This window comes from Scyliorhinus canicula, unplaced genomic scaffold (assembly GCF_902713615.1).
Source record: "Scyliorhinus canicula unplaced genomic scaffold, sScyCan1.1, whole genome shotgun sequence".
Lineage (NCBI taxonomy): Eukaryota > Metazoa > Chordata > Chondrichthyes > Carcharhiniformes > Scyliorhinidae > Scyliorhinus > Scyliorhinus canicula.
Genome location: NW_024055654.1, coordinates 222,703 through 248,593, shown reverse-complemented (window position 1 = coordinate 248,593; position 25,891 = coordinate 222,703). Strand labels below are relative to the sequence as shown.

At 46.5% G+C, this 25,891-nt stretch overlaps 2 protein-coding genes across 2 annotated transcripts in view; both read left to right on the top strand.

Moving 5' to 3' along the window:
- LOC119960561 (gastrula zinc finger protein XlCGF57.1-like) overlaps positions 1-7,387 on the top strand; it is a 30,218-nt gene extending 22,831 nt beyond the window's left edge. The window contains exons 2-3 of the mRNA XM_038788223.1: positions 3,816-4,305; positions 7,225-7,387. Coding sequence (XP_038644151.1) covers positions 3,816-4,305; positions 7,225-7,387 — 653 coding nt within the window. The remainder of the gene's footprint in view (positions 1-3,815; positions 4,306-7,224) is intronic.
- A 13,268-nt stretch (positions 7,388-20,655) lies between these two features.
- On the top strand, positions 20,656-21,909 carry LOC119960569 (zinc finger protein 239-like). The gene has a single exon (XM_038788231.1). The coding sequence runs from the start codon at positions 20,750-20,752 to the stop codon at positions 21,677-21,679; it is 930 nt and encodes a 309-aa protein (XP_038644159.1). The 5' UTR covers positions 20,656-20,749; the 3' UTR covers positions 21,680-21,909.
- Positions 21,910-25,891: the final 3,982 nt, after the last annotated feature.

Genomic DNA, 25,891 nt, shown 5'->3' with positions numbered 1-25,891 from the left:
TAGGCTTCAAATGAAGTTACTGTGAAAAACCCCTAGTCGCCACATTGCGGCGCCTGTTTGGGAAGGCTGTAACGGGAATCGAACCGTGCTGCTGGCCTGCTTTCAAAGCCAGCGATTTAGCCCTGTGCAAAACACCCCCGCATTAGTGAGGATGTAGCAACTGGACATTCGTAAAGTCAAACTGCAATCCATCAGAGTCAGTGGAAAAGTCTAATGTAAACCCGTCCCCACTGGTTAATGATTTGCCGCACAGAGCCACTGGTTAATGATTTGCTGCACACAGAGCCACTGGTTATTGATTGCCCGCTCTAATTGACTTTCATGAATGGAGGCGGGTATAATATATGTCCCCACAGGCCAATTTGAAAGGCAGGCCGGCTTTGGGGGCTTCCTTGATGGGTGGTTTGCGGCTAGGACCCCATCGGCCCTGGTCCCTGTGGGAAGGGCGGAGGGCTGGTCCCGACGGTGCTCCTTTTCCGGGAAACGGTTCAGATTCGCTCCCTTATTCTTTGGCGGGCAGGGAGCACCCTTTCCCAGGGACACGGTTCGGATTCACTTCCTTACTCTCTGGAGGGAGAGGGTGCTGCTTTCCCAGGGAAAATATTTCAGATTCACTCCCTTACACTCTGGCGGGAGAGGGTGCTCCTTTCCCGGGACACATTTCAGATTCACTCCCTTACTCTCTGGCGGGAGAGGGTGCTCCTTTCCCGGGGACACATTTCAGATTCACTCCCTTACTCTCTGGCGGGAGAGGGTGCTCCTTTCCCGGCGACATATTTCAGATTCACTCCCTTACTCTCTGGCGGGAGAGGGTGCTCCTTTCCCGGGGAAACATTTCAGATTCACTCCCTTACTCTCTGGCGGGAGAGGGTGCTCCTTTCCCGGGGACACGATTCAGATCCAGTCCCTTGGACTCTGGTGAACTCTCTCAATTAACAACAGGGAGGTGACTTTTTAGAAATGAATCCATGGACTATAAAGCAATGTGGATGTTGCGGAATTAAAGTCTCTGAATGGGAAGTGGGTGTAATTCTGGATTTAATAATCCTGGAATAAATGTGTTTCAGACTGAAATGTGAGGCTGGAATGAAATGGAGTTTCTGCTGCTGTTGTTAGCACTGTTGGATTGCTGTGTGTGTGAGCCTGGCGACAGGAGAGAGAGGGAGAGGGACGGAAAGCAGCAGTTGAAAAAAAAATGAAAATCGCTTATTGTCATGAGTAGGCTTCAATGAAGTTACTGTGAAAAGCCCCTAGTCGCCACATTCCGGCACCTGTCCGGGGAGGCTGGTACAGTTCCCCTTGTACAAAGGGTCAGTCACAAGGGGACACACATTCATGCTGAGGGGCAGGGGATTTAGAAGGTTTTGAGGTAAGTGAGGAAAGAGGGTGGCGACGGTCTGGAATACACTGCCTGGAAGGATGGTAGAAGCGGGTTGCCTCACATCCTTTAAAAAAGTTCCTGGTGAATAGTTGGCACGCCATAACATTCAAGGCTATGGCCAAATGTTGGCAAAGGGATTAGGTAGGTAGGTCGTGTTTTTCATGTGTCAGTGCAGACTTGATGGGCCCCAAGGGCCTCTTCTGCACTGTTGCTGATGAAACAAATTTAAGTGGCATTGCAGACAGCCAGATGATGGCATTAAATTGCAAGGAGATATTGACAGATTAAGTAAATGGGCAAATTTGTGACAGATCAAATTGAATGTAAGCAATTCTGGACCAAAAAAGGATAGAGCAGTGTATTTTCTAAATGGAAAGAGGTTTGGTACAGTGGATGTTCAAAGAGACTTAGGGTACAGGTGCACAGATCCTTAAAATGTCACAATCAAGTCCAGAACATAATTAAAAAGGCGAAAGCCATTCATATCTAGAGGATTTCAGTATAAAGACTGCAGTTATACAAAACCCTGGTAAGACCCCACTTGGAGAACTGTGAGCAGTTCTGGGCACCACACCTTCGGGAGGATATTTTGGCCTTGGAGGGAGTGCAACTAAGGTTTACTAAAACGGCACCCCACAATACACTGACTACGGGGAGGTTACGTGACAAGGAGAGATTACACAAATTAGGCCTGTTTTCGCTAGAATTTAGAAGGTTAAGGTGTGATCTGATTGAAGTATTTAAGATATTAACAGGGAAAGACAGGGTTGATGAAGATAAACTATTTCCACTGATTGGCGATTCGAAAACTAGGGGTCATTGTCTAAAAATCAGGGCTGGACCATTCAGGAGATGTTCGGAAGAACTTCTTCACACACAGGGTGGGAGAGGTTTGGAACTCTCTCCCACAAACAGCAGGTGAAGCTGGATCACTTGTTAAGTTTATATCTGAAATAGATAGATTTTTGTTGAGCAAAGATACAAAGGAATATGGAGTTAGGTCACAGATCAGCCATGATCTCACTAAATGGCAGGACAGATTTGAGGGGCTGAATGGCCTACTCCTGTCCCAATGTGTATTTCTGTGATTCTGTGAAATTCAGACAACACCATGACAGGGAAAGAGTCCGGATTAGAACCTGAGTTAGTCTGAGCTGCAAACCATCCCTCCAGATCCTTGCCCTTCATGGATTTAGTGAAGATCAAGGCAATAGTTGGGGCAGCACGGTAGCATTGTGGACAGCACAATCGCTTCACAGCTCCAGGGTCTCAGGTTCAATTCCGGCTTGGGTCACTGTCTGTGCGGAGTCTGCATATCCTCCCTGTGCGTGCGTGGGTTTCCTCCGGGTGCTCCGGTTTCCTCCCACATTCCAAAGATGTGCAGGTTAGGTGGATTGGTCATGATAAATTGCCCTTAGTGTCCAAAATTGCCCTTAGTGTTGGGTGGGGTTATTGGGTTATAGGGATAGGATGGAGGTGTTGACCTTGGGTAGGGTGCTCTTTCCAAGAGCCGGTGCAGACTCGATGGGCCGAATAGCCTTCTTCTGCACTGTAAATTCTATGATCTATTGAAAGACTTGACGGAGTTGTTGGATACCGTTTTTCGGGTCTCAGGATAAAGCCTGACGGAATTCACTCCCCACAGCCTTCAACTGCCTTTGAACTTCATCGATGCCTTGACGCTTTGTTTGTGTTGCTGCCGAAAAGTCCTGAATCCTCCCCCTCTCCGGGGGCCAGGTGCCACCTCACCGTACCCATCTCCAGAATCTTCTTTCAGGTTGTGGAAGCGAATGATAACAGGCCTGGGATGAAAACTATCCCTCAGCCTCAGAGACAGGATATGATGCACACTTTCTAATTTTAAACTCCCAGGCTTCAATGATCCCATTGAATGGTTCAGGTTGGATGGGCCGAATGGCTGATTGCAGCTCATATTTCTTGTGACCTCCTGGACAGGAAGCAGTGAGCTGAGCTGGGATCTGTCAATCAGCCTGAATCAGCACCTTCAGGAGAATTGGGAGGATGAATATTAGATACAGCAGAGTGAGAATGGAGGGAGAGTGTGTGGGATGGAGATTTCCAGTTTTCGGGGAATAAGAGAGAGGAACCAAATGTTCCATTTATTGCGAATTATTGTTCTGAGTTTCTATCCTGTACTGACAGTGATGAATTTTGTAATTTTTTTTACAGAATATTCAATGAGGAGGAATTACAGACAGAAATCTCAACAGTCAAGTCTCAATTTGACAGTCACTCGATTCCTTAGAACCAGATTATCATTGGCCTTTGAGTTGATAAGATGAAACATTTACCCAAATTGTCGGCTTCTTAAGATTTGAAACATCAGTGTGACTGGAAAAGCTCCGAGACCCACACAACACACACCTGAGTGAGAGAGTTCCAGTGAACTGACTGTGGAAAGAGCTTTGACCAGTTACACAGCCTGAAAAACAACATTCAGAGTGGGGAGGGACCTTACCCGTGTTGTGTCTGTGGACGAGGCTTCAACTGATTTGGAGACCCAAAAAAATGGAGAAACCGTGGAAATGTGGGGACTGTGGGAAGGGATTCAGTTTCCCATCTCAGCTGGAGACTCATCGACGCAGTCACACTGGGGAGAGACCATTTACCTGCTCCAAGTGTGGGAAGGGATTCACTCAGTTCTCCAGCCTGCAGACACACCAGCGAGCTCACGCTGGGGAGACGCTATTCACCTGCTCAAAATGTGGCAAAGGATTGACTCAGTTTTCCAGCCTGCAGACACATCAGCGAGTTCACACTGGGGAAAGACCATTCACCTGCACTCAGTGTGGGAAGGGATTCAATGATTCATCCAACCTGCAGAGACATCAGCGAGTTCACACTGGAGAGAGGCCATTCACCTGCCCTCGGTGTGGAAAAAGATTCACTGATTCATCCACCCTGCGGACACACCAGCGAGTTCACACTGGGGAGAGGCCATCCACGTGCTCTCAGTGTGGGAAGGGATTTACTCAGTTATCTCACCTGCGAAGACACCAGCGAGTTCACACTGGGGAGAGGCCATTCACCTGCTCTCAGTGTGGGAAAGGATTTACTCGAGCATTCAACCTGCAGTCACACCAGCGAGTTCACACTGGGGAAAGGCCATTCACCCCTCAATGTGAGACGGGATTGCATGTTGCACCACACCTGCTGTGACACCAACAATTTCACAATCTATTACAGGGGTTGGATTCTGCTGTTATTGTTTCTGCTCTACAGCCAGGACTGCATTTTGTTCATTCTGACAGGTGGTCAGTGGAGATGGTCGAAGGGTTTCTTTCTGCTGGACTGGCCGGTCTCACCACTTTGCCTCCAGTGGGCTGATTCTCTTTGAGCCTTGTTGCTAATACCTGGCTTCAAATTGCATAAGGATCACAGGGTGAAAGGGTGTTTGGAAGTGTGAAGATATTTAGTTCCCATTTCTGTTTGGAACCCCCAAAGCATGCCACGTTGCCATGGAGATGGGCCCTGGTGGTTACCTGGTTCTTTTCTTTAATTTATCTGGGTGTTCCTCACAGAAGAAAACTATCAGGGTATGAGGGGCAAGTTGTCTGAGGTGGACTGGGAAATTGATTGGTACAGGGAACACCTAATATTCAATGAATTATTACATATTTATAAGGGGGTCGGTCAGCTCAGTTGGCTGGACGGCTGGTTGGTGATGCACAGCAAGGCCAACAGAGAGGATTCAACTCCCGTACTGGCTGAGTTTATTCATGAAGGCCCGGCCTTCTCAACCAGGCCCCTCGCCTGAGGTGTACTGACCCTCGGGTTAAATCACCTCCAGTCAGCTCTCTCTCTGTCAAAGGGGAGAGCAGCCTATGGTCCTCTGGGATTTTTGCAATTTGTATTTTGCACATATACAACAAATATAGATTCCTTTAAGGAACAACAATCCAACATAAAAAATGATGCAATCTTGGCGAACAAGAAAAGTTAAAGATTCCATGAGATCCATTAGAATTCAGCAAAGGAGGATCAAGAAACTGATGAGAGCAAACTGGTGAGAAACATAAAAACCGACTGGAAAAGCTTCTACATGAATGTGAAAAGGAAAAGATTAGCAAAGACCAATGTGGGTCCATTCCAGGCAGAGACAGGAGAGTTTATAATGGGGAGTAAGGAAATGCAGAGAAACTAAACAATGTGTGTCTGTCTTCACAGAGGAAGATACAGAAACTGTCCCCAAAACACCAGAGAACCAAGGGACTGGCAGAGATTAGTATTGGTGAAAATGTCGTACTGGAGACATTAATGGGGTTGAAAGTGAATAAATCCCCAAAAACTGATGATCTGCATCCCAGAGTGTTGAACGATGTGGCTGTGGAGATCTCTATTCCCCATTATAGACCATACGATGCAGAAGGAGACCATTCGGCCTATCGAGTCTGCACCGACCCACTTAAGCCCTCACTTCCACCCAAACCCAATAATCCCTCCTAACCTTTTTGGACACTAAGGGCAATTTAACGTGGCTAATCCACCTAACTTGCATGTCTTTGACCTGTGGGAGGAAACAGGAGGAAACCCACACAGACACGGGAAGAACGTGCAGACTCAGCACAGACAGTGACCCAGCAGGGGATCGAACCTGGGACTCTGATGCTGTGCTGGTACTGTGCTAACCATTGTGTTACTGTGCTGCCCGATAAATTCTCCTGACTATCTGTGTCGGACAATCCTTTGTCTTAGCAAAACGTTTCCTTTTTACATACCTGTAGGAACTTTTACAGTTCATTTTTATGTATTTTGCTGGTTCACATTCATATTCTGTTCTCCCTCGCTTTCAGTCTTTTGGTCCTTTGCTGTATTCTAAAATCCTCCCAATCCTCAGGTTTATTCCTATTTCTGATAACTTTATCAGCCTTTTCTTTCAATCTTCTACAAAACTTCACTTCCTCTGGTAGTCACGGTTCTCTGATCTTTTGGGGTTCTTGTGCCGTGAAGGAATGTAAACTGTGTAATAATTATTGAAAGTCTATCTATTGCCTGTGGACTGTCACACCTTTTAATGTATTAACCCCAATCCACCTCAGCCAATTTGTCCCTTCTACCTTCATAATTTCCTTCAAACTTAATACCCTGGCTTCGATTGGAATACCTCAGATTCAATATTCTGGTCACTCATCCCTAAAGGTTGTTTTCAGCGCGATTATCAATTAGCCCTTTATCATTGCATAATATTAGATCTGCAAAAGCCTGTTCTCTAGTCGGTTCCTCAACTTACTGCTGTAGATAAATGTCCCTAACACACTCCAGAAACTTGTCCTCCACAGCATCAGTGCCCATTAGGTTAACCCAGTCTATATGCAGATTGAAGTCACCCATTACTGTTTTACCCATGCTACATACTTCTCTAATCTCCGATTAATACCATGTCCCACACTACCCCTACTGTTTTGATCTTGAACACCGATGGGTCAGAGTACAGTAGGGAGACAGAACCTAGTGGAGTGGTGCAATGACATCAATCTCTCCCTCAACATCAGCAAAACTGACGAGCTGGTCATTGACTTCAGGAAGTGTCGTACACACCCCTGTCTGCATCAATGGTGTCGAGGTGGAGATGGTTGACAGCTTCAAATTTCTAGGTGTGCACATCACCAACAATCTGTCCTGGTGCACACACATCAACGCTACGATCAAGAAAGCACAACAGTGCCTATACTTCCTCAGCAAACCTTTGGTCCCGTCATCAAAGTCATTGATATAAATTGTAAAACGTTGAGTCTCCAGCACTGATCCCTGTGACACATCACTCATTACATCTTGCCAGCCAGAAAATGGCCTATTTGTGCCTCCTCTCGGTTTTCTGGCAGCTGGCTAATCTTTCACTGTGAAAGACAATTCTGGGATTCAAGGCTGCCAGACTGTGAAAACAATGGAAGTAAATCCTTGGGAATGAATCATCACTTTGAACAGGTTCTGAGACAATTAAGTTTTGACTTCCAGGACAGTGTGAACTGTAATCGTGGCGTGTGATTTTAGATTGTGTATTGGGCAAAGTTCTATTTTATAGTTTACTGTGTAGGTTTCCGAGTTAAAGTAGCTTCTAGTTTGTTTGTTGCATTAAACATCATGAAACTTGAAGTCTCTTTGTGCTCACTTAGAATTTGATTTTTTTTCTAAGAAGTTGCTGACCTTTATGGAGATCCTAATCCACAGGTTTTGTCTTCCCATTTGAGCCTCGGGCACCTTTCTGTCTCTGTTTCCCGTGTCACTGACAGCCAGGTGATGGAGCTGAGGGCTGAATTTAGCTGAGAATAACGGGGCCTGTGCCCCAGTTGGGAAACTGCCATGGGCGTCGCTAATAGAGACAGGAAGGTGCTGGAGGACTGACAGGGAACTGGACCTCCAGCCAATCAGGGTTCGGGGCTGGAAGGGTGACCAGGGCTGATGGTGATGTGACCCCCAGGGTTCAGTGCCCCTGTGTCCAAAGCGGGGAGTCACGGGAACAGGGTACAGAGGAGCTGAAGGGAAACCATTTGGGACCCAGAACATTGTGAACATCCTGTTACTCTGGTTGTCTTTCATCCTCAAGTAATTTTCTGTTAGTTTTTTTGAAACATGTTCTGTTTCGTCAATGAACTTTTAAAGGAAAATATTTTAAAATAAAATAATCTTTTATTCTCACAAGTAGGCTTACATTAACACTGCAATGAAGTTATTGTGAAAAGCCCCTAGTCGCCATATTCCAGCGCCTGTTTGAGTACAGAGTGAAAATTCAGGATGTCCAATTTACCTAACCTGCACGTCTTTCAGGACTTGTGGGAGGAAACTGGAGAAACCGGAAGAAAGCCGCGCAGACATGGGAGAATGTACAGACAGTAACCCAAGCCAGGAACTGAACCTGGGTCCCTGGCGCTGTGAAGCAACTGTGCTAACCACTGTGCTACCGTGTCCACAGCATTTTCTAATTGAAGATGTTAATCAGAGGAAGCGTTCAGACACTGAATTGTAGCGTTTATATAAAAGACCAATATAGGAGTGGAGGAAAAATTTATAATTTTATTGTCCACCGGTTCCTTTGGAAGTTCTTGAATTGAGGGATAAGATCACAGACGATGCTTTTAAAATGGACACTGTTATTACAAAAAGCAGCGATATATCTGGAATATTAAACACCAGTCAGTTCACATTAGAAGGAAGAAAGTAAATATTGTCAGACTGTCAATCCTGGATGTGATTAACAGCAGAATCCTAACACCGCAGTCACTTTATTTACCTGCTGGTGTGTCACCAGCTGTTGTGACTGAGTGAATCCCTTCCCACACACTGGGCAGGTGAACGGCCTCTCCCCAGTGTGAATTCTCTGGTGTGTCAACAGGTTACACGAGTGACTGAATCCATTCCGACAGACTGAGCATATGAATGCCTTCTCGCTAGTGACTTTGCTGATGTCTCTGCATGCTGTTTAACTGAGTGAATCTCTTCCCACGCACGGAGCAGTTTATCGGTCACTCCCCAGTGTGAACTCACTGATACATCAGCAGAGTAGTTGACTGAGTGAATCCCTTCCCACACACGGAGCAGGTTAACGGTCTCTCCCCAGTGTGAATTCGCTGGTGTGTAGTGAGGTTAGATGAACACCTGAACCTCTTTTCACAGGAAATTCAGCTGAAAGATCTCCTCGGTGAGAGCTCACTGGTGTAACTGGAGGAGAATGACTGTGAAATATGGAACACATGAACGGCCTTTTACTGATGTGACTGTCGATGGTTTTCCAGCTGGTGTCTCGGTGCTTTTCCAGTCACACTGATGTTTCAAATCTTTTCCCACAGACAGAACAGACAAAAATTTCTCCTTCCACATTGCAAGGTCGATGATATCTAAGACCTGATGAGAAGCATGATTCTTAAAGATCTTAAAATCCCCCCTTTCTGATACCCTGTAAAAGGAGTTTACAGAAGTTCCCACTGTCAGTAAAGGGCAGAAATTCTCGTTTCTGTTGGGTATTTTTTTCCCTCTCTTGATTCCCCAAAGGTTTAACTCTGTCTCCCAAACTCTCCTTCAATCATTTTCTCCGCTGGTCACTGGGTTGTTGAAGTTCCACCCAGTCTGTTCCCTCACCAAGATGGTCACACACTTGCCCTGCTCGCTGAACAGTGCCAGCTTTATAAGGTCATATGAAACGGCAACAGCATGGGCCATTCAGCCCCTCATGGCTGATCTGATTCTGCCCTTCATTCCACTTCTCTCCCCGTCCCCATAACCTATGACTGCCCAGTGGATCAAATCTCAGAGCTACTAACTCAGCCGGTGACCCAGTCTTCCCTCCTCTCTGGGGAAGTGAATTCTGTTTTAAAATGCTGCTCAGACCAGTGTGTTCCTGAAGCCCCGCCCACTCCCTCTTTCCTCACAAAGCCCCGCCCACTCCCTCTTTCCTCACAAAGGTGTGGCCACTCCCTCTTTCCTCACAAAGGTGTGGCCACTCCCTCTTTCCTCACAAAGGTGTGGCCACTCCCTCTTTCCTCACAAAGGTGTGGCCACTCCCTCTTTCCTCACAAAGGTTTGGCCACTCATGCAAACTACTTCCTGCCAAGATGGCCGCTGGTTGGCTGGGTAACCTGGGCCTGTCACTGGGGAGGAAGCCCTGCCTCATGATCAGTCCTGACTCCCATCACAGGATGGTGGCCGGTGAACCCCGTTGCCCCGGGCCTGTCATCGTCGGCAGGCAGGGTAAACATGGGGCTTGAGGACTCCATGGAGGCAGCCACTCTCTCCATGACACGGTCTCTGGAAACTCCGACAGCCTCCAATTCTTCAAACATATGAAATAGGAGCAGGAATGGGCCACTCGGCCCCTCGGGTCTGCTCCGCCATTCAATAAGATAATGACTGATCTAATTGTAACCTCAACCCCACATTCCTGCCCACACCTGGATAACCTTTCATCTCCATGTTGATCAAGAACATATCTAACTCTATCTTAAAGATATTCAAAGATTCTGCTTTAATGTCTTTTGAAGACGAGGGTTCCAGAGACTCTCAACCCACGGAGAGAAATAAAATCTCCTCAGCTCCGTCTTTAATGAGAGACTCCTTTGTTTTAAATAGTGACAGCGAGTTCTAGATTCTCCGACAAGAAACATCCTCTCCACACCCACCTTGTAAAACCCCTCAGGATCTGAAAGGATCGCCCAATTCACCATTTACTCTTCTAAACACCAGTAGATATAAACCTAACTTCTCCAACCTTTCCTCAGAAGGCAACCAGAAGGGACAATTTAGCGTGGCCAATCCACCTAACCTGCACATCTTTGGGTTGTGGGGGTGAGACCCACGCAGACACGGGGAGAATGTGCAAACTCCACACGAACAGTGACCCAGGGCTGGGATTCAAACCCAGCTCCTCAGTGCCATAGTCCCAGTGCAAGCCATTGCGCTACATGCCACCTGATCAAACGTTTAATAACCTGTGAAACAGCTTGGGACATTTTATGATGTTAAAGTTTCAGACTATAAACTTAAAGCTGCTGTTTCACTTTCAGTCAGGAACAGGTCCTAGTTTTACACCAATCTCGGATCTGACAGCACGTTTCCATCATTCTCCAATGTCCTTCCTGACTCTGAACACAGTGGTAAAGGAGCTTCTGTTCTGTGTCTAGGAGCTCTGAACCCTAGAGAGAGCGGCTGGGACACATTTCTTACATACCTCAGGATTAACCCACACATTTAGTCCTCAATCTGGTTACAGCAGCAATAACACAAGAATCCAATCACTGCAGTCACCTGTGAACCCGTTGATGTGTCAGCAGGTTAGATGACTGAGTGAATCCCTTCCCACACACTGGGCAGGTGAACGGTCTCTCCCCAGTGTGAGAGCGTTGGTGTTTCAGCAGGTGGGATGAACAAGTGAATCCCTTCCCACACACAGAGCACGAGAACGGCCTCTCTCCACTGTGAACTCGCTGGTGTGTCAACAATGCGGCTGATCGAGTGAATTCCTTCCCACACAGGGAGCAAGTGAATGGCCTCTTTCCACTGTGAGTGCGTCGATGTCTCAGCAGATTGTCGCTGCTTTTAAAGCTCTCCTCACAATCAGGACATTTATAAGTTCTCATATCGGAGTGAATACGCTGGTGTCTCAGCAGGTTGGATGAATTAATGAAGCCCTTCCCACACATGGAGCAGGTGAACGGCCTCTCCCCAGTGTGAATTTGCTGGTGTACGGTCAGTTCAGATGATTTCCTGAACCCAGTCCCGCAGTGAGAGCACTTGAATGGTCTCTCGTCAGTGTGAACACGTTGATGGGACATCAGGTCCCCAGAACTTTTATAGCACTTCCCGCAGCCTGGGCATTTAAAAGGTCTCAGGTCAGTGTGAACTCGCTGGTGTTGCAGCAGGTTGGATGACTCTCTGAATCCCTTCCCACACATGGAACAGGTGAACGGCCTTATCCCAGTGTGACTGCGTCGATGAATTTCCAGCTGGGATGGCCAATTGAATCCCCTCCCACAGTCCGCACATTTCCATCGTTTCTCCATGGTGCCAGAGTCCTTGTGTCTCTCCAGGTTGAAAGATCAGTTAAATCCTCGTCCACACAAAATACATGTTTCTCCCGCTGTGAATATTTTTCAGGCTGTGCAACTGATTAAAACTCTTTCTACAGTCCACCTACTGGCACACTCTCACTCGGGTGTGTGTGTCTCGGGGCTTTTCCAGTCTCCTTCCATATAAAAATCCTGATGCATCAAATAGCTCTGTCAGATCTTGAATCCTCTTCTAATATCCTGTAAAAGGAGTTGACAAATGTCATTATTCTAAATCCTGGATAGAAATTCAAAACAGTAATTCCAGTTTCAGTGGAACATTTTTGTTCCCCATCCCTCTTCCTGATGCAGAATGCAGTTAAGTTTATTTCCTCCACTCCCAGTTTTCCCTCTCCCACTTCTCTAACTGGGTTTACTTCTCCAGCTTCTGTTTGCAGACTGAGAATAAAATCAATGAGTCCATCATTTTCTCTCCAGGTTACTGGGGTCTGAAGCCCACCTACCCAATATCCCTTCACTAAAATGGCCACACATGTACCCTGCTGGCTGGACAAGACTCCCCAAGCTCAGGGCAGTACGGTGACACAGTGGTTAGCACTGCTGCTCCAAGGCGCCGAAGACCCGGGTCACTGTCCATGTGGAGTTTGAACATTCTCTCTGTGTCTGCGTGCGTCTCACCCTACAACCGATGGCGGCCGGTTTCCAGGATAAATTTCCTGCCGAGCCACCTCAGAAATCACCGAGTCGGAGCGGAAACAAGTTATTCACGGTACCAAGGAATTGCCTATGGGTGCTCCGGTTTCCTCCCAAAAGACGTGCTGTTAGGTGAATTGGACATTCTGAATTCTCTTTCTATGTACCCGAACAGGCACCGGAATGTGGTGACTAGGGGCTTTTCACAGTAACTTCATTGCAATGCAAATGTAAGACTACTTGTGACAATAAAGATTATTAAAACAAAACCAGAATCAGTCCAACCACAGACATTAAGCTACAGCGTGCAGATGTCTGACGTGTCTGCCCACCCAGCTCCCTTCATTTAATAACCCTCAATACCCTCATCTCACAAACTTCAATCAATCTCAGTTTTTAAACTTTCTACTGACAGAATCTGAATAGAATTCCAGGTTTCACGATATTTTCTATGATGTGATTTCTGACATTGCTCCTGAACAGCCCAGTCTCAGTTAAACAAATAAATCTCACTGATTTGGACATTTAAATAATGACAATTATTTTACTCTGAACAGGTTAGAACAGTACAGCACAGAACAGGCCCTTCGGCCCTCGATGTTGTGCCGAGCAATGATCACCCTACTTAAACCCACGTAACCCGTATACCCGTAACCCAACAATCCCCCCATTAACCTTACACTACGGGCAATTTAGCATGGCCAATCCACCTAACCCGCACATCTTTGGACTGTGGGAGGAAACCGGAGCACCCGGAGGAAACCCACGCACACACGGGGAGGACGTGCAGACTCCACACAGACAGTGACCCAGCCGGGAATCGAACCTGGGACCCTGGAGCTGTGAAGCATTGATGCTAACCACCATGCTACCGTAACAAAATTTCAAAAACATAATAATAATTTGAGTAAAACCCTGCGGAAGCTGGAAATGTGAAGTGAAAACAGAAAGTTGTGGAAATCCTCAGCAGGTTTGTCAGCTTCTGTGAAGAGAGAGAAAGAGAGTTAACATTTCCAATGCAATCTGATTCTTCTTCAGAAGTGAGTGTTTGCAGCATTGTGGTTTCATTTGACAGACAGAATGAATGTGAACTTTGTGGTTCTTACAGATATCTGGCTGTAACTCTGATTTCAGACCTTCCTCTGAACACTTTGCAACCTCAGCTCCAGCTCATTGTCCTTCACTAAAGACCCGGATAGAAAGTCCCGCCACAAGATGGCGCCGGTTGCCTGGGTGACCCGGGTGTTGTCACCGGGAAGGAAGTCCCGCCCACTCTCTCCCTAACCAAGATGTCCGCCGCAGCGCTCTTCCTTTCCCAAGATGGCGGCCGGTAAAGCCAGACCCGGACTGCACTCTTCCTATTGGACAGCAGCCAACGTCAATCACTCCCCAGCCATTGTGAGTTCGAGCATGCGCCGTACGAGTATGAAGCTGGACTCAGGCGGGTGAGTGGAGGCCCCAAACCCCCAATAAGACCCATTGGTTTTATTATCAGTCTGCAGACAGGAGCTGGAGAACTGAACCCAGGTAGAGGAGAGGGAGGGAGAAAACTGGCAGTGGAGGAAAGAAATGGTGCAGATGGTGAGATGGGTTTGGATTTCAGCCCAGGGAGGAGGGAGAGTGTGTGGGACGGGGATTTACAGCTTTGGGGGAACGAGAGGAAAAATGTTCCAGAGAAACTAGAATTGCCTGTTCAGACTTTATATCCTGGACTGATAGTGATGGCTTTTGTAAATTCCTTTTACAGGATATTGGAAGCGGAAGATTGGCTGACAAAAAACTCAAACCAAACATCAAGATCTGACAGAGTCACTCAATTGTTTAGAACCTGAATATCACAGTCTTTGAATGTGGAAGGAGTAATTTTTGTCTGTTCAGTTTGTGGGAAAAGATTTTAAATATCAGTGTGATTGGAAAAGCACTGAGACGCACACACAGTGAGTGTTTCAGTGAACTGACTGTGGAAAGAGATTCCACCATTCACAGTGGGGAGAAACTGTACATGTGTTCTGTGTGTAGACGAGAGTTCAACTTGTCATTCAACCTGGAGAGACACAAGGACACCGGCACCATGGAGAAACCGTGGAAATGTGGGGACTGTTGGAAGGGATTCAGTTACCCTTCTGAACTGGAAATGCATCGACACTATCACACTGGGGAGAGGCCATTCACCTGCTCCACCTGTGGGAAGGGATTCACCCAGTCATCCAGCCTACTAGCACACCAGTATGTTCACACAGAACAGACACCTTTCAAATGTTCTGACTGTGAGAAGAAATTTAAAAGCAAAAAGTATCTGTTGAGACACCAACGCATTCACAGTGAGGAGAAGCCATTCATCTGCTCCTTGTGTGGAAAGGGATTCACTGCTACATCAAACCTGCAGAAACACCGAGTTCACACTGATAAAAGACCTTTTAAATGTCCAGACTGTGGGAAGTGCTTTAAAACTTCCGGGGAAGTGACCTGTCATCAACGTGTTCACACTGACGAGAGACCATTCAGGTGCTCTCACTGCAGGACTGGCTTCAGGCGATCATCTGAACTTACTGTACATCAGCGAATTCACACTGGGGAGAGACCGTTTACCTGCTCTGTGTGTGGGAAGGGATTCATTCAGTCATATCACCTACTGAAACACCAACAAATTCACTCTGATCTAAAACCGTTTAAATGTTTTGTCTGTGAGCAGAGCTTTAAAAGCAGCAACGGTCTAGTAATGCATCAGCGGATTCACACTGGGGAGAGACCATTCACCTGCTCTGTGTGTGGGAAGGGATTCACTCAGTCATACAACCTGCTGAAACACCAACAAATTCATTCTGATATGAAACCTCTTCAATGTTTTGCCTGTGAGCACAGCTTTAGAAGCAGCAGTAGTCTAATGAAACACCAGCAAGTTCACACTGGAGAGAGATTGTTCATCTGCCCTGAGTGTGGGAATGGATTCACTGACTTACAGCTTATGCTGAAACACCAGCGACTTGATAAGTGTCTGCAGGGATTGGATTCGGCTGTTTTTGCTGCTGTCAATCAGATCCAGGACTGAATGTGTGGGTTAATACTGAGGTGTGTAAGAAACGTGCCACAGTCGCTCTCTTCCATGGTTCAGAGCTCCTAGATATAGACAGAAGGCTCCTTTACAACTGTATTTAGAGGCGACAAGATTAATGATGAATGCTGGAAATTTAAGATTTTAGTCCGGGAGTCAGAGTTTACCCAAAAAGGGGGGTCCATGTCATTGATAATTTTGAAGAGTTTATGAAAAAACAACAGGTTAGATATGGTACACCAGCTAAATTGGCAGAAAATACATGTGACCCATAACAGTTGTAAGGCTCCTTCCTGTTTATTCCCTTATTTTCACTATCTCTTATTTTGTCGTTATTATTTTTGATCCATGGATGATTAATGGACATGTATTTTTAAATCATGCAGGATTAATGGACACATATCTTTACACCAAGCAGGATTAATGGACATGTATCTTTACGTCAAGCAGGATTAATGGACATGTATCTTTAAATCAAGCAGGATTAATGGACATGTATCTTTACGTCAAGCAGGATTAATGGACATGTATCTTTAAATCAAGCAGGATTAATGGACATGTATCTTTACATCAAGCAGGATTAATGGACATGTATCTTTACGTCAAGCAGGATTTTTTTCTAAAAATAATTTTTATTCAAGTTTTTCAATAACAAATTTTCTCCCCACAATTTAAAACAAACAAGGCGTGTTTCCACACCAACACAAGAAAATAACTCACCCCCGCAAAATAAATAATAACAAAAAACCAACAGCAATACAAGACCGAAGAAAATAACAACATAGCAAACCCACCGCCGTAAAAAAAAAAAAAACCCCTAACCATCCCCAAACCCCCCCCCCAAAGTTGCTGCTGAGACTGACCACTCTCGACCCCTTCACCAGGAAGTCGAGAAAGGGTTGCCACCGCCGAAAGAACCCCTGTACCGACCCCCTCGGGGCAAACTTCATCCTCTCCAACTTGATGAACCCAGCCATGTCGTTGACCCAGGCCTCCGAACTCAGGGGCCGCGTATCCCTTCACTGAAACAGAATCCTGCGCCGGGCTACTAGAGACGCAAAGGCCAGAATGCCGGACTCTCTCGCCTCCTGCACTCCCGGCTCCGAAGCTACCCCAAAGATTACGTCAAGCAGGATTAATGGACATGTATCTTTAAATCAAGCAGGATTAATGGACAAGTGTCTTTAAGTTAAGCGGTAGAATTCAGAAGTTACTGGAGAGAATACTAGTTCCTGCTGGTTTGAATGCTGATCTCTGGGGCTGGAAGTGACAGTCTACTCGGAATGGATTACTGATCCCGGATCAGGAGGATGGTGATATCCGGAGCTGGAGGTGACGATCTCCTCGGAATGGATTACTGATCCCGGATCAGGAGGATGGTGATATCCGGAGCTGGAAGTGACAGTCTCCTCGGAATGGATTACTGCTCCCGGATCAGGAGGATGGTGATATCCGGAGCTGGAGGTGACGATCTCCTCGGAATGGATTACTGATCCCGGATCAGGAGGATGGTGATATCCGGAGCTGGAAGTGACAGTCTCCTCGGAATGGATTACTGATCCCGGATCAGGAGGATGGTGATATCCGGAGCTGGAAGTGACCGTCTCCTCGGAATGGATTACTGATCCCGGATCAGGAGGAAGGTGATATCCGGGGCTGGAAGTGACCGTCTCCTCGGAATGGATTACTGATCCCGGATCAGGAGGATGGTGATATCCGGAGCTGGAGGTGAGAATCTCCTCGGAATAATTTACTGATCCCGGATCAGGAGGATGGTGATATCCAGGGCTGGAGGTGACAGTGTCCTTGGAATAATTTACTGATCCGGATTAGGAGGATGGTGATATCCAGGGCTGGAGGTGACAGTGTCCTCGGGATAATTTACTGATAAAAATTAGAGTACCTAATTTTTTTTTTTCCAATTAAGGGGCTATTTCGCCTGACCAATCTACCTATCCTGCACGTCTTTGAGTTGTGGGGGTCAAACCCACACAGACATGGGGAGAATGTGCAAACTCCCCATGGACAGTGACCCAGAACCAGGATTTATTTATCTATTTATTAGAAAGGAACAGATATTCAAGGTAATCCTTCCTATTGCCATCAGAAACCATGAAGTTATGGAATGAAGAACCTCTTTTATATGAGGAGCGGTTGAGGTCTCTGGGTCTGTGCTCGATGGAGTTCAGAAGGATGATGGGGGATAGAATTCTAATAGTGCAGAAGGAGGCCATTCAGCCCATTGAGTCTTTATGGACCCTCTGAAAGAGCACCCTATCTCGGCCCATGCCTCCATCCCATCCCCCGAACCCTACTTCACCTAACTTAATTGAAGCCTACATGTGACAATAAGCGATTATTATTATTATTATTATTAAGGGCCAATTTAGCAGGGCCAATCTACCTAACCTACACATCTTTGGACTATGGGAGGACACAGGAGCACCCGGAGGAAACCCACGCAGACACTGGGACAAAGTGCAAACGTCACAGACAGCCACCCAAAACTGGAATTGAACCTGTGGCGCTTTGAGGCAGCAGTGCTAACCCCTCTGCCACCATGCCATTCTCATTGAAACTTACAGAATAATGAGAGGCCTGGATAGAGTGGACATGGAGAGGATGTTGCCACCAGTAGGAGAAACTAGAACCCGAGGGCACAGCCTCTGACGGAAGGGACGAACCTATCAAACTGAGATTAGGGGAATTTCTTCAGCCAGAGGGTGGTGAATATTCTCACTCTCTCTTTCTCACTCTCTCTCTTTCTCACTCTCTCTCTTTCTCACTCTCTCTCTTTCTCACTCTCTCTCTCTCTCTTTCTCACCCTCTCAGGGTAGCACAATAGTTAGCACTGTTGTTTCACAGCGCTAGGGACCCGGGATTGATTCCCGGCTTGGGTCACTGACTGTGTGGAGTCTACTCGTTCTCCCTGTGTCTGCGTGGGTTTCTTCCGGTTGCTTCGATTTCCTTCCACAAGTCCCTAAAGACATGTTTGTTAGGTGAAGTGGACATTAATTCTCCCTCAGTGGACCCGAACAGGCGCCGGAGTGTGGCGACTAGGGGATTTTCACAGTAACTTTACTGCAATGTTAATGTAAGCCTACTTGTACCACTAATAAATATTATTATGTGGTACTCTTTGCCACAGAAGACTGTGGAGGCTAAATGACTGGGTGTCTTTAAGACAGATATAGACAGGTTCTTGTTCATAAGGGGGTTGGGGGTTATGGGGAGGAGGCAGGAGAATGGGGATGAGAAAAATGTAAGCCATGACTGAATGGCAGAGCAGACTTGATGGGCTGAATGGCCTAATTCTGCTCCTATATCTTGTGGTCATTTTGTGGCTCATTGCTTGCTCGGATCTATGTTTAGCACTGGGTAGCACTGTAGCTTCACAGCGCCAGGGTCCCAGATTTTCTCAGTGACCCTCAGTCACCATCATTGAGACTAACTTTAAATTCCAGATTTTATTAATTGAATGGATTGGAGCCGATGTCCCCAGAACATTTTCCTGTCTCTCTGGGTGACTAATGCAGTGACATTGTCACTGGGTCAGTGTCTCCCCCCCTGATCTCTATGAGGTTGTTTGTGGAGAGAAGCCAGAAGTGACGGATAGTCACTGACCTCTCACCTGGTACCTCACAATGTCCAGGGAATGATTGACAGCATCTCTGGGCCAATAGGGAAGGGGGAGGCGGGTCTGGAGGACCGAGCGGGAGTGACTGGTCCTCCAAACAATCCGAGTAAACGAGGGCCGGGCTGGGCTCGTTCGTGTGAGGCATGCGCAGTGATCAGAGGCATGCGCAGTGTGATTAATGGCGGCGCAGAGACGGTGCTTTCTCGGTTCGATAATCCGCAGAGGTGGGTATGGCGGAACCGAGGGGAGGTATGGATCAGGCGGGGGGTAGGAGAAGCTTTGTAAACATGTTATATGAACCACAAACCCATGAAAAACAACTTACTGATATCCGGGATGGTCCCCCGCCCTTTGCACAGAGCAGGCCGCAGCTTTCCTCAATTACACACCCGGGTTAATGTCCGCCATCTTTGTCGGGGGCGGGGGGGGGGGCACTGGTCGCAGGGCGGCGCATCCGCAATGCAGAATCGCCATCTTTGTTAGGGGCACTATTTTTGAAATTTACCCAGTAACAGAGAACAAATTGACCATTAAACTGCTTCACTCTTTCACCTCCAATTTCTTATCGATGACGCCGAACAACGATTTCAGGCCAATGACAATCATTTGTATTCATATTGTGTCTTTAACAGAATAAATCTGTCTATAAAATCAAAAGGAAAGGATGATGGTTTCTCTAGCAGATAAACTAAAGACTAAAGTGGAGCCGGGCTCTGTAACTGAGGGGGAAATAGGTGGTCTTGGAAATGATGTGGATATGTGGTCAAAAGCTGTCCTTTAGCCTCAGACAGTTAACAAGTAGAGGGATGGAGTTAGTGGTTAGAGAGTGAAGTTTGTGGTGGTGACTGGAGAGAATGGCTTCAGCCTTCCCAATGTTTAAAGGCTGGAAATTTCTGCTCCTGCAGCACTTGATGTCAGACAAGCCAGGACAGTGTGTGTGAGTTGGAGATGAACTAGGTGGTGATGATCTTCACTTGCACCTACTTCCCGAGTCCATCCAGACAGTGGAGGTTGATGGGTTAAAAAATTCTCTCAGAGTTCTGGTCAAGCTGTAGTTGTAGAAAATTTGTCTCTTTTACCCTCTGTTTCTTGCACCCCTCTCTCTCTCTGTCTCCCTCTCATCACCTCCCATCGATGCTAGATTATTTGTAATCCCAGATTGGGTGGTAGGATCCATTCCGTGAACAACATTAGTGAACCTGCCTGATTTTTATGACAATCCAGCAATTTTCACAGTTACTTTCCTCATGCCGACCTCAAAAATTACCAGATTCATTCAGCAGAATTTTACAGCTTGCCTTTGTGTTTCTGTTGGCTCTCACTTCCTTTTTTCATTTTTGAAATCTATATCACAGGATATTAGAAAGGGGAGGATTTGCAGTCAGGAAACTGAAACTAAAGATCACATCAGGATCTCATGGATGCGCCCAACCAATCTATTGTAACCTGAATATCATCGGATTTTGAAGATGGAAGAAAAAAGCAGCATTCACAGTGAGGAGAAACCGTACACGTGTTCTGTGTGTGGACGAGGGTTCAATCGATCATCTGGCCTGTCAAAACACAAATGTAGTCATGATGGGGAGAAGCCGTGGAAATGTGGGGACTGTGGGAAAGGATTCAGTTACCCATCAGAGTTGGAAATTCATCAGCGTGGTCACACCGGGGAGAGGCCATTCACCTGCTCGGACTGTGGGAGGGGATTTACTAAGTCATCCATCCTGCTGACACACCAGCGCACACACAGTGGGGAGAAGCCATTCACCTGCTCTGACTGTGGGAAGAGATTCACTCAGTCATCCACTCTGCTGAAACATCAGCGAATACACACTGGGGAGAAACCATTCACCTGTTCTGTGTGTGGCATGGGATTCACTCAGTCATCCACCTTGCTGACACACCAGCGAATACACACCAGGGAGAAGCCATTTACCTGCTCTGATTGTGGGAAGAGATTCGCTCACCAATCCACCCTGCTGATGCACCAGCAGGTTCACACTAAACAGAGACCATTCATCTGCTTCGAGTGTGGGAAGGGATTCATTAATTCATCGCACCTGATGATACACCAAAGAGTTCACACTGACGAGAGACCTTTTAAATGTCTGGACTGCGGGAAGTGTTTTAAAACCTCGCAGGAACTGGTCTCCTATCAACAGGTTCACACTGATGTGAAACCGTTCAGATGCTCTCACTGCGGGACTGGGTTCAAACGATCATCTCACCTCACTGTACACCAGCGCAATCACACAGGAGAGACACCGTACGCCTGCTCCAAGTGTGGGAAGAGGTTCACTCAGTCATCCGCTCTGCTAAGGCACCAGCGAATTCACACGGAGAGAGACCGTTCATCTGCTCTGATTGTGGGAAGAGATTCATTCAATCATCCAACCTACTGACACACCAACACGTTCACACTGGGGAGAGACAGTTTACCTATTCCTAGTGTGGGAAGGGATTTACTCGTCATCCGACCTGCTGAGACACCAGTGAGCTCACTGGTAACTACAGTGATTGAATTTCGTTGTTACTCACATTGAGAATGAGCCCTGTTCATTGAGGTCTGTTTCTGCAGATGTTAATACACTTCAGACCAGTCATAAAGACTAATATTCTGGACAAAAATAAATTATGCCATCTTTATGTTAAACATGCTGCGTCGGGTATTTTTAATATCTGAAGGGTTCTCCTTTTGAACGGCTCTAACCCTCCGATCTCCTCCATCCTCGCCAATAACAAGTGTGAGGAGCTGATGGAGCTTCTTTCTCACTGAGATTGAGACAATCTGATCAGCTGCCTCTGCTGCTTCCTCCCTCTCACACACCCACTGGACCAAACTGTCTCTGAAGCTCCCCCTTGTCCAAGATCTGAACTCACATCTTTCTCCAGTTTCTCTCCTGTCCCCCATCAAACCCTCTCATTGCTCATCCTGTCCATGAGACCTGCCCAAACCCTCTCATTGCTCATCCCGTCCATGAGACCTGCCCAAACCCTCCCATTGCTCATCCTGTCCATGAGACCTGCCCAAACCCTCTCATTGCCCATCCTGTCCATGAGACCTGCCCAAACCCTCTCATTGCCCATCCTGTCCATGAGACCTGCCCAAACCCTCTCATTGCCCATCCTGTCCATGAGACCTGCCCAAACCCTCTCATTGCTCATCCTGTCCATGAGACCTGCCCAAACCCTCCCATTGCTCATCCTGTCCATGAGACCTGCCGCTATCAAACCCTCTCATTGCCCATCCTGTCCATGAGACCTGCCCAAACCCTCTCATTGCTCATCCTGTCCATGAGACCTGCCGCTATCAAACCCTCTCATTGCCCATCCTATCCATGAGACCTGCCGCTATCAAACCCTCTCATTGCTCATCCTGTCCATGAGACCTGCCTCTATCAAACCCTCTCATTGCCCATCCTGTCCATGAGACCTGCCGCTATCAAACCCTCTCATTGCCCATCCTGTCCATGAGACCTGCCGCTATCAAACCCTCTCATTGCCCATCCTGTCCATGAGACCTGCCCAAACCCTCTCATTGCCCATCCTGTCCATGAGACCTGCCCAAACCCTCTCATTGCCCATCCTGTCCATGAGACCTGCCGCTATCAAACCCTCTCATTGTCCATCCTGTCCATGAGACCTGCCCAAACCCTCTCATTGCCCATCCTGTCCATGAGACCTGCCCAAACCCTCTCATTGCCCATCCTGTCCATGAGACCTGCCGCTATCAAACCCTCTCATTGCTCATCCTGTCCATGAGACCTGCCCAAACCCTCTCATTGCTCATCCTGTCCATGAGACCTGCCCAAACCCTCTCATTGCCCATCCTGTCCATGAGACCTGCCCAAACCCTCTCATTGCTCATCCTGTCCATGAGACCTGCCCAAACTCTCTCATTGCCCATCCTGTCCATGAGACCTGCCCAAACCCTCTCATTGCCCATCCAGTCCATGCGACCTGCTGCTATCAAACCCTCTCATTGCCCATCCTGTCCATGAGACCTGCCTCTATCAAACCCTCTCATTGCTCATCCTGTCCATGAGACCTTCCGCTATTTCCCTTTGCCCTGATCACCTGACTCCCCACTTTATCCGATATTGTTAATGGTTCTGTCCCTCCCAGCGTTAAATTCACTCGCATCATCCAACCTAAAAACAAAACCCTTGACCCCATCATCCTGGCAACCTACCGCTCCATCTCCAGTCTCCCTTTCCTTTCCAAAGTCCGTGTACTCGGTGTTCCCCAAGGTTCTATCCTCGGCCCCTCCTATTTCCCATCTACAAGCTGCCACTGGGTGACATCATCCAAAAGCACCGAGTTAGTTTTCACATGGACACTGACAACACCCAGCTCTACCTCACCCCCATCCCTCTCCATTCCTCCACCGTTACTAAATTATCAAACTGCAGCCAGTTTGCGCACAGTAAGATTCCGCAAACAGCAATCAGATCAGTGACCCATTAATCCAATTGTTCGGAAACAAAAAGTAATTTTATGAGATATATATTTGTATTGGTAAATATTAGAAATAAGGTATCATTTTAGGTGGGTTGAATTTCATGTTTCTGTGCCTGGAACGGACCTAAAGTTAAACTCATGCTGGAAAAGGGTGTTTGTGTGAATGGGGGTTGGCTAAGTTCCAATTATGTTTCTATTGTGAAAGAGAGAGCTACGGGATGAAGAATAAATACAGTTGCTCAGCAACTAGAGGCCCTGGTAAGGAAAAAAGTTTTCCTTTGTTCTTTAGTTTCAGTTGAAAGCAACAACAGTTTGATAGGAAGATAGAGAGGGAACATCTCTCTCAGCTTTGCTGTCTTTCATTGTCTGAAAGTCACACAATAGAGTAATGGTTAAGAAAGCCAGTGCCAGAAATTTCAAGGACAGTTACCTAAGGAAACCAGAGAAATGAAATCGTATTTCCAGGGAACCTGAAGTTATCGGAACTGTTGAAGAAAATAATAGTCAGCACTTCGAGTTTTTGCGAAAGGTCCTTTATTTAACACGAAGTTCGTGGGGGGATTAGATAGACCAAAGTCATTCCGAATGTCCCTCCTCTACAGAGGTAAGGTAAGCAATTTATATGTTACAGTAAGGAATATCTTGGACAAAAATGCATTCTTTAGATAAGCAGAAGGACAGAAAAAATGAGCAGGCCTTGAGTTCCTCGCCTAAGAAAAATAATTGTCTTCTGTCAGCAAAACAGTGTGCAGCTGTGTGCTTATTTACATTGTATGACCTTCTGACTGTTTCATACAGAACCTCTTGACTAAAAAATAAGGCAAAAGATCCATCATGCTTTGCCAAGTGCCTATTTCCATGAAATATAGTCAAGCAGCTGGTTAAAATAATACAGAGTATTAAGGCAGCTAATCTGCCAACTAAAGTCCCTTCTACAGGAACAAAAAGGAACTGGGAGCAGAAAAGAAGTCACAGAACTGTAAAGGAACTGGCTACTGCAATGTCAGAAACACGTTAAGTAGTTCTAAGGGTTGTGATATCTTACCGCAGTTTGTGAGACATTAATTGAAATAATTGTGGAGTAATTAGTGACTGGATGTCGAGGTTGTATGTATGTAAAAGCAGACAAGACAAATAAATCCGAAAAGGGTTTGGTGTAAAACCTAGAATTGAGTCACTGATTTAGTGGAGCGCAAGCCCTGTTCAAAAGAGTCCGATGGACAATATGGAGTGGATTTGAGAATGTAAATTGCTAACAGAAAGAATGATAATGACTGAATTATTTTAAATGAGTGTTTTGGGGATTAGAGTTTGGAAACGTTTACATGACAATCATCTGGGGAGATTCTGAGGGGACATCCACTGACATTCACTTGGGATTTCTGGGTGGGGGTGTGTATTTGACCACAGGCATCTTGTGTGTGTCAAAGAGACTTTGATGTGTCGATGAGACCATTGTAGCTTCAAATGTACTTTGTCACCCGTGTTAATTTTAAAACCTGTGTATACTTGTAAGGAAAGGGGGGAGGATAAAGAAGTATTGTATTATAATCCATGTTTTCAAGTTTAATAAATGGCTTTTTAAACTAATTAGTGGTCATCTGACTCTTCTTCCACGTTGATTTTTTTTTTAAAGTAAAAGTTACAGTCTTTTGAGCTAGGGTTCCATTCTGGGATCTTACCGCCCAGTTCCACCATCAACTGAGATTGGAACACGTGTGTTTTGGTGGTGTCAGTTAAAACACGAATCTTGGTCCCACTGGACTAGGAGAACTCCCCTGTGGACAGTGTGTGAAGCTGCTGAGCTCTCCTGAGTTGAGAGTGGAGCTGATTAAGCCGTCGGGCCTGCAGTGAACCTTGAAGAACCATTGTCTGGGATCTTTCCTCTTCATTCACTGACTCCCAGCTGAAGCTGTTTGTGCAGTAAAATAGTTAACTTCAGATATCAATCCCAATTAGCACAGGGCGAGATCGCTGGCTTTGAAAGCAGACCAAGTCAGGCCAACAACACGGTTCAATTCCCGTACCAGCCTCCCCGAACAGGCGCGGGAATGTGGCGACTAGGGGCTTTTCACAGTTACTTCATTTGAAGCCTACTTGTGACAATAAGCATTTTTCATTTCAATTTAATTTTTGGTTCAAACGCTGCAGAT